The sequence below is a fragment of the Apaloderma vittatum genome, unplaced genomic scaffold (genome assembly GCF_000703405.1).
Source record: "Apaloderma vittatum isolate BGI_N311 unplaced genomic scaffold, ASM70340v1 scaffold31528, whole genome shotgun sequence".
NCBI classification, from domain to species: Eukaryota; Metazoa; Chordata; class Aves; order Trogoniformes; family Trogonidae; genus Apaloderma; species Apaloderma vittatum.
The window spans coordinates 16,640-25,492 of NW_009729627.1; the positions used below are offsets into that span (position 1 = coordinate 16,640).

The 8,853-nt window shown below is 53.5% G+C and overlaps 1 protein-coding gene across 1 annotated transcript in view; it reads right to left on the reverse strand.

Moving 5' to 3' along the window:
* Positions 1–8,853, reverse strand: part of LOC104277773 (fibrillin-2-like) — a gene marked incomplete at its 5' end in the record, with an annotated part of 33,130 nt that overhangs the window by 13,970 nt on the left and 10,307 nt on the right. The window contains 13 exon segments of the mRNA XM_009874521.1: positions 113–260; positions 774–935; positions 1,105–1,227; positions 1,633–1,755; positions 2,189–2,314; positions 2,681–2,803; positions 2,984–3,106; positions 3,539–3,664; positions 3,807–3,932; positions 4,216–4,338; positions 4,682–4,807; positions 5,128–5,253; positions 8,373–8,509. Of these exon segments, the coding sequence (XP_009872823.1) occupies positions 113–260; positions 774–935; positions 1,105–1,227; positions 1,633–1,755; positions 2,189–2,314; positions 2,681–2,803; positions 2,984–3,106; positions 3,539–3,664; positions 3,807–3,932; positions 4,216–4,338; positions 4,682–4,807; positions 5,128–5,253; positions 8,373–8,509 (1,692 nt within the window).

Sequence of the window (8,853 nt, forward strand, 5' to 3'; positions counted from 1 at the left end):
TCGGGTTCATCCCACCACCTCCATCCCGGAGCACCTCCGAGGAGAAGGCACTCCTGCTGTTCATCACTTGGTGGCCAGGGGCTCGGTGAGCACCCAGCCAGCCCAGAGCCACGGCAGAGTGCCCATACGGGGGTGGGCTCCCCCAGCACCCAAGCCCCTGCTGCGGGGACATGGGGGAGGAGTTGGCTTACCTTCCAGGATGACCGTGATGGGGTTTGGCCGGAAACCTTCTCCTCCAGGGCACAAAGTCTTGTACTCGGCTGTGGAAAAAGTCAGTCAGGGGGGTGCTGAGCTGAGCAGGCTCCCACAAAACAGGAAGGGTAGGGAGGACCAGAAGAAACCCAGGAGAAATAGGCCACGAGGATGTTGACAGTAGTCCAGCTGGAGCAGCTGGACTCCCATCACATGCCAAGCCAACTCAGCCATCCTGTCTCTGTTTGCTCACCCTTTGGTGGGTTATTCCATGTCCACTGTCCTGCAGCCCACTGGACTAGGAACCAAGGATCCCAGTCTGGACCTCCCAGGCACAGCCAGCCTGGTCTTCCCCACCCCACTTCACCTCGTCTCTGTCTTGGTCTCCCTGTTTAGCCCTGCACTGACATGACAGGATTGCCTTCTCCCCAAGCTTCCCATCGTGATGGCAGCATATCCTGGACCCAGAACCCCCAGCCTGAGCTGACAAGTCATAAGGAAGCAACCCTGTCTCTCTTCTCTGGTCTACGCTGCCCATCCAGCTCCTGTCTAAGTTCACCCCAGACATTTTCCCGACTCACTTGTGTTGGCTGGAGGACAGAGCTCGCAGGGGTTGCCCCAGGCACGTCCCAGCGAGCAGCAGCAGGATGCTCGAGTGACCCCAACACCAATCTCTGCGCTGCAGGAGATCCCCCCATCTCCTCGATCCTGCGTGTCCAGGAAGCAATTCCCAACACGGGTATCTGCATAAAGACAGAAGCGGGTCAGCAGAACCTCTCCGGTAAAGGTTTGTGTGCCCAGGAGGAACGAATGGCACTACCCCCTCAAGAAACAGGGCGAGGGGTAAGTCCTATCCCAGGACCACCAAGGTCTTGGATGGAAGGTGCTCTCTGCACACGGGTCCCCACTCACCCACACAGCCCACACCGGTGGGGTTCAGCTCGAAGTCCTGCGGACAGTTGCAGAGGTAGCTGCCAGGGGTGTTGACACACAAGCCGTTGATACAGTTCACAGGGTCTGCACACTCATTGATGTCTGAAAGGATGGAAAGATGAGGACTGGAAAAAAAAAAAGATGAAGACTGCCACAGAAACCACAGCCCCAGGGCTCAGGTCTGTACCGTGTGTTCAGGGCAGATCACCATGACCATGGTGTTTCTAAGGCTCTTCATGTGATGGCCTTCTAGAAACAGACCTTGCCTTGTCCTACCTCACCCCACCCCACCCAGAGTCAGAAAAAAGGAGCAGAGCCACACTGAGCTTTCCCTCCCAGCCACTGAAGGCCACTTCCAGCAGAGCACAGACACATCATCACGTCCCACAGGGACACTCAATTGGGTTTAGGCTGCTGGAGCCACTCTCTGTCATGGCTGGGGCAAGCTCCCACCAGCAGATCACCGAGAGGTGACCCTCATCCAACAGCCCTGTGGAAGTCCTGTACCTGTGCAGTTGCCTCCACTCCTGTCCAGCTCATAGCCATCATCACAGGCGCAGCGGAACATCCCGGGCAGGTTCTGGCAGGTCCCAAAGACACAGATGTTCTGGAAGGTGCATTCATCAATGTCTGCAAAACAGGGAGAGCTGCATTCTCAGGATCTGACCGAGTGAGGGCCAGGACAGGCCTCTCTTGCTCCCACCTCAAAGCAGAGCCACAGCCCAGCTGTGGGTAACCCATCTCAGGCTGGTTCCAGTGCCATGGGATACCATCTCCTGGGTCAGGAGCACCAGGCATGCTGTGTGTGTCCCCTCTCCCCTCACCCATTTTGTGGATTGTCCACATCTTGCACAGATCCTTGGCTTAGCCCAGCCTGTCTGCGGGCTGAGGACCAACTTCTGTAACTGGAAGAGCTAGCACCTCAGGAGCCCCGCACCACTAGGTGATGGTGGGTCTTGTTTAGGAATGGATCGGGGAGTGACAGAGCAGTGGAGAGACCAAGGCCAGAAAGGAAGTGGACACTGGGTCTCCTGGAGCAGCACTCAAAACTCGGGGCACTTACCCTGGCACGCCTTGCTGTCCTCTGTGGGATTGAAGCCCATCTCGCACTCGCAGCGGTAACCCCCAGGTGCATTGAGACACTGTCCATTCTCACACAGGTTCACATTTTCTGCACACTCGTCCACATCTAGAGAGAATCAACCATGAGACTGACAAGGTGTCCACTCCCAGATGGAAGCTTCCCTCAGTTTGCCCAGAAAATTCCCACCAGCTTGTTCCCACCCCTCTGCTGGGAGCCTGTGAGGAGGGAGCTGCAACACTTCTCATTGCCTTGATCCTCCCCAGACACCAGCTGAGAAGAAGGCGGATCTCTGCTGAAGGTATCTGAGCAGGCTGTGGTGCAGGGCAGGCTGCAGTGGCTTTTGGGCTTGGGGAACGCCAGACACAGGCAGGCAGGTTCTGAGCCAGGCTGGTGGCTAAGAGGGGGTGACTCCACATCCCAACAAGACGCCCAAGCCACGTTCCTGCTGCCACGTGAGTGTACGGGCCTCACCTGAGCAGGAGAAGCCATCCCCGTTGAAGCCTTCCCGGCAGGCGCAGCGGTAGGAGCCTGGTGTGTTGATGCAGTTGGCATTCAGGTTGCACTTGTGCTCTTCAGTTGCACACTCGTCCAGATCTGGGCAGGGAAAACACCCATGTCCGTGTTTTGCCTTTGGCCTTTCCTCTGATCACGGGCAGCCAGCGTAGGGCCCAGAGGGGCACGCAAACGGCCCAGCCTCTGGGCACTTGGAGCACTCAGGAGGCTCCGACGCATCTGCCTGAGCCACAAACGTCCTCCCCTGGGACGAGAACTCACCGTTGCACTTCAGCCCGTCTCCAAGCCAGCCTGTGCGACACTTGCATTTGAAGCTCCCTGGCACGTTGATGCAGGAGGCGTGCATGTCGCAGTTGTGAGCCCCGATCTCGCATTCATCAATGTCTGCAGGAAGGAAGGACATTGTTGCTGACTCAGCTCAGCTCCCGCAGGAGAGGAGGTGGCAGTTGGGTACAATCCTGCCAAGGGCTCTGGGTACCGATGGCTCCTGGGAGTCTGAACCCCCAGGGATGGGAACAAGGTGCTTTGGGGAACAGGATGCCTGGAGTTTTACCTCTGAGCTGAAGACCTCATCTGTGCTCACCCATGACAAAAGGGAGAGCAAGCCCCTGCCTTGGCTAAAAACTAGAGAAGCGTCAAGTCCTGCCTTCCTGGCAATCTCTGCCTGCCCAGGAGGGGCTCCCAGCACACACTCACACCCCTGGGTGTCCACAGCATCTCCCAGTGCAAGGGTGGGATTCTCTGCAGGGCAGCTGCCAGAGGTGTTGGCGAGGGTTCCCAGCAGCACCCCAAGCTCCAGGTTTGGGGATTTCCCACCTGTGCAGCCTGTGGTTCCCTTCTTGACAAAGTAGCCCAGCTGGCAGTGGCAGATGAAGGAGCCCTTTGTGTTTTCGCACTCGCCGTGCAGGCAGATGTTAGGGTTGAGATCACATTCGTTCACATCTGCAAGAGAAAAAAGACTCACTTGGAACACTGCAAGAACCACAATGAGACCCTGGGGCAACTCTCTGTAGCCCTTCCTCCGGCCAACAGCTGCCTTGTGAGGCAGTGCTGGGACGTGCCCAGAGCACAGCCCTGTCCTCACCAATACAGGTCTTCATGTCCAGGGATGCCATGAAGCCGTCGAAGCAGAGGCAGCGGTACTCCCCAGGGATGTTAGTGCACTGCCCACCGTCACAGATGTCGGGATTATCCTCACATTCATCAATATCTAGACAGAGGAGACCATTGCCAAACGAAAGACATTAGAGCCAGCCAACAGGTTTGTGGTGACAGGAGGGAGCCACAGAAGGGGCTTTGCTCTGAATCATGTAGTTACAGGACCCTGGAGCCTGTGATGAGGAGCTGGACATGGCAGTGCAAAGCAAAAACATCTGTCCAGGGAAATCACCTCTCTGGAAGGGATTTAGAAATGAAGCCAACACCACAGCTGACTGGCAATGGACACAGAGGGCCCTGGGGCAGCACCTAGGAGAGTCAAGCTGAGTGCTCACCTGCACATGACCTCTTGTCCGGCATCAGCGCGTAGCCTTCACTGCAGCTGCACTCGTAGCTGCCCTCCGAGTTGGAGCAGTGCGTGTCGCAGCCGCCGTTGGTTATGGTGCACTCGTCGATGTCTGGGGCAGAAGGGAGAGGTCAGGCTGCTCACGGGGGCACATGTCTTGCAGCAGAGCTGCTCAGACACAGCAGCAGCACACAGGAACAGGCTGGGAGAGGAGCTGAAGAGGAAACAAAGCTCCCCCAGGGAAAATAAAACACCTTTCGCCAGCCACTTGCAGCTCACAGTAGTTTCACAGCACCTTACTAGTGGCACCAACCTGGCTGTAGCTCAACCAGGTGGTTTCCCCTCTTGCCTTACCCTCAACATCCCCTGGAGCACTACAAGAAGTATGAGGCCAGGAGGGGTCTGGATGTGTGCCGGGGTGTTGGCAGGGCGGTTTGGCAAAGGGGAGCACTCACCGACACAGCCTTGCCTGTCCAGCGTGGCCTGGAAGCCCGAATCGCAGGCGCACTGGTAGGTACCGATGACGTTGACGCAGCGTCCGTTGCGACACAGGTTGTCACTGAGGGAGCATTCGTTGATGTCTGTGGTGGGAAGAAGGGTTTTGAGGTGCCAGCCAGGCTGACGCCACACTGAGCATCCTATTGGTACCCAGCCCTGGTTACCCCACCTACTGCTGCCTCCCAACTCAGTTTGTCATTGCCCCGTCAGTCAGTCTCCAGAGAACAGCAGGTAGAACAAAAGACATCAAAAATGCAGTGAGAGCCTGGCTGTGACCTTCCTGGATGAGTGTGTTCTACCCACATGTGGGATTGGAAGGAGAGGTTCATGTGCCCAGCACGAGATCCAAGTCTCGCTACCCTTGAACAGGCTCAGCTCCTGAGGCAGCTTTCCATTATCTCACCTACGCAAGTGTTCCCTTCGGCCGTCAGCTCGTGCCCAGGGGGGCAGATGCACTCAAAGCTGCCGTCTGTGTTCATGCAGATCCCACCTCGGCACAGCAGCGGGTCCCGCTCGCACTCGTTGATATCTGTGGAGAACGATATGAAATGTGGTGGGTTGTCCCCTTCAGCTGGGTTTTCCAGATCGTGGGGTGGCGGTGCTGGTGCCGTGCACCGGTCTCATCACCAGGAAATAGCCCAAACCAGAGGAACATCACAAAATGCAAATCCAGGGCTTGGGTAAGTATGCATTTTGGGAAATCGCAGCTCTTGCCTTGACTTCTGCAGAACATGAAGTGTAACATCAGGAGGAAAGAAGTTACTAGTTTGTGTAGATTAGCCAGCAAGGACTAGAAGGATAGTTCCTAGCTCGCATCCCACTTATCTCAGTACATTTTCACAAGTCTCATCAGCAGAGGAAGAGTTCCTCAGAAAATGAGTATTTTGTGCGACAGAAGGCCAACAAACAGGCTTTCTTGGTAACAGCCTCCAGAGTCGTTCCAGAATGACACACGGGAAATAGTCTGTACATTTCTGAGAAAATCGCATCCACAAAGCGATTGAATTCAGTAGGAACCGGAGAAATTCCTGAAATAGATTAAACTGCTGTGAGAGAGATGTGATCCAGCCAAAGAAGAAACCAGGTTGCTGGCATTAAACAAGAAAAATAAAGTGATAGAAAAGTTTATAAATGCCAGACTAAAAAAACCAAACAAGCGAAACTACTGGAGCGGTGCGCTGGAAACAAAAACCAACAGGAAGAGGAGGAGATGAAACACTTCAGGTATCAAAACTGGGAAGCTTTGTTATCAATTCTTTATCCATGCCCCCCTGAGAAAGCTCTTTGTGTTCTACCATGATATTGCACAAGCATCAGTCTCTGTGATACTTGCGATGTTTCTTTGGAAAGGCAAGTGCTGGATGAATCAGATCCTCTAACTGGGAATCCGAGAATGAGGTTCTCTATTTCGGTCCCAGAACAGATTCAAAAGATTTTGTATTTTTTTGCAGTGCCCCTAGAGTTGACTCAAAATGCCCCATAAGGGAGCAAAAAATAAAATAAAATAAAGGAAAGCCTCTCTGGAGCTGCTCAGAGGGTTCCTCTATCCCTAGTTGTATTCTGAGAAATACACATTCAGCTTGCAAAGGATTTGGGTGTAACACAAATGAATGGAGTGAGCTAAAAAAACCAACCTCAAGAACCCAACATCACATATATGAAAGAAGTTCACAGGCCATCAGTGGGCACTGTGACATTCTCAGCATCTCAGCAACGGAGGAGGAGGAAGGTGACCTGCGTGAGCTGCGGTAAGCCACGCTACAAACCGTATGGAAAACACAGAAAACCACGCCAGGGGCGGGGCGGTGACGGATTTTAAAAGAGCCCAGAGGATCAAATACGAAAAATAAATAAGCAGGATTGAATCGTGCCACAGATTGATGTGGTTTGGAAGTCCAAGCCAAAGCAGAAAGAGCAGAGCAGGTCAGTCAGGCGAGTTAGTCTGGCTAGACAGACGAGAAGAAGAACATGGTATGCCAGGAATTAGAGGACAGCAACAGTCTGGCTGACTTGTCGGAGACGAATTGCGGTACTGAGGTCATTGATGGGATTTTTTTAAGCTACACAGAAGAACGATTAAATTGAAAACAGATGAGAATCTGACAGAATAAAAACAAGCCCTGGCCAGATGGGAAGAGCTGTAAAGAATTATCTGTGGCAATTAAACGGGCAGGTGAAAGGGTGGCCTTAGAGATATCACTGGAAATAGAGTGGGGGAGAGGAATGCAGGTGGTTTACCAGAACTTCTCATGAAGGGCTTGATCCGTTTGGGGAGCTGGAGGGGGGCCGGATCAGTGGCTGTGGTTGGTATGAAACTGCTGCAGTTGATATGAAACAGCAACAGTTGATTAGATATCATATATTGGATGAATCAGCAAAATTCAGAGCTAGAAGAGACATAAGCTATCAAATGGTGAACCTCTTGCCGACCAAGGTCTATCTCCATGTTCTCAGACCAGTGAAGGCATTTGATTTAATGGCACATGGCTGCAGGGTGTACGATGACAGCAGGAGGCCAAGCAATGCCATAAGGACCAAAGCTTAATGTGTCTCCTAACACAGGAGTGGAAATAATAGATCTACTAATCTCAGCAGCAATCTAATGATGATACAACTGACAGCTACTTGCAAAGAACATCTATTATCTAGAAAAGGGACCAAGCTACATGTAACTGGATGTGGCATGTGAGACAAGTGAAGAAGGTAACTGTGGTGTCATGGATAGGGTGCCACAGAAGAAGACCTCCAAGTCGAGAAACATTCTGCAGCGGTGTCTGAAAATATGTGGTTTAATGTTAGGGTTGAACATATGATATTACTAATGTCTGGAGACGGGTGTAAGTTTAGTGTGGATATGTAAATAATGAGTGGCAGAATAAAAAATAGATGAGTAACACAGGCTGAAAATAAGTAGAAGGAGATGAGATGTCACAAAAAGGAACAGCCAAGAGAAGGTGTATGAGAACTGGAGCTCACGGCCATTGATTCAAGCTGCTGGGCTGGCAGAGCTCCACTGTGTAATAGCCAACCCGCAGGATAAAGGTTGTCATCTCCCTAATACCAGGGGTGGGTCCTGTCCCAGCTCAGTGGCAAGGCCAGGCTCAAACTCCAGCTGCTGGAGACTGAAAGAAGAGGACAGGTTAGCAGCCGAGGTTTGGAGCACGGGAAGGTTCAAGTGAAGGAACAGTACAAAACAAAGAAGAACGAACATTGTACAAGTGTTAATAACGTCCTCCAGCTTGGAGAGCCTTTGCCATGTCTCACGAACCCCTGACTCCACTTTGCTGCCCTCCCAGGGGTTACATCCGTGTGCCCTCAGCTACGCACACGGCATCCCTCTCTCCACACGTGCTGCTCTTCAGCCCAGCTCTGCCTTTGCAACCGGAGCAAAGCAGAGGACTCACAGCCCTGGGGAGAGCAGAGGCTGCCAGGGCTCTCTGCAGCACACAGGCTCCCACAACCCTTCCCCCAAGGGCAGTGACTTGGCTTGATCCCAGGGAACAGAGAGCCAGGCAGACAGGTAGCCGGACAGCCAGGCGCACAGAGAGCAGCCTGGCACAAAGCCCTTTGTCAGATCTGGCACCTGTTACTTTCTCCCCTGTTGCAAAAGAGGGAGGGTGCTGTCCTGCCCCGGAGACGAGTCCTTACCCATGCAGTTCTTCATCATCATGAAGCCGCTCTCGTAGCCTTCGAAGCACTCGCACTCGAAGCTGCCCGGCGTGTTGACACAGGTGCCATGGCCACACAGGTCTGGTGAGATGCGGCACTCATCGATGTCTGTGGGGATGAAGAGCAGCTAGTGGAGGCAGGAGAGACCACAAACATCCCTGCAGCTGACACCAGGCTGCCTGTCCTGCACATCAAATTCAGTGAACGAGGGCTGGCAAGTCTGACGCAGCAGACCAGGGAACTCCTCTTCCTGAAGGAAGAGAGAGCACTCAAGCTTTCTCTCTGCAAGACTGATCCTTCATCCCAGAAGCAGGAGAAGCTTTCTGCTCATGGTCCTGCCCTCGGCTTCTCAGCACACCCCTAAGATCACTGCTGTGACTCCTCTGGGTACCAGCACCATGCTCAGCATCCCAGAAAGCAAGCAAGGCAACAAGACGGGCAAGGGTGGTCTGGAGGAGCG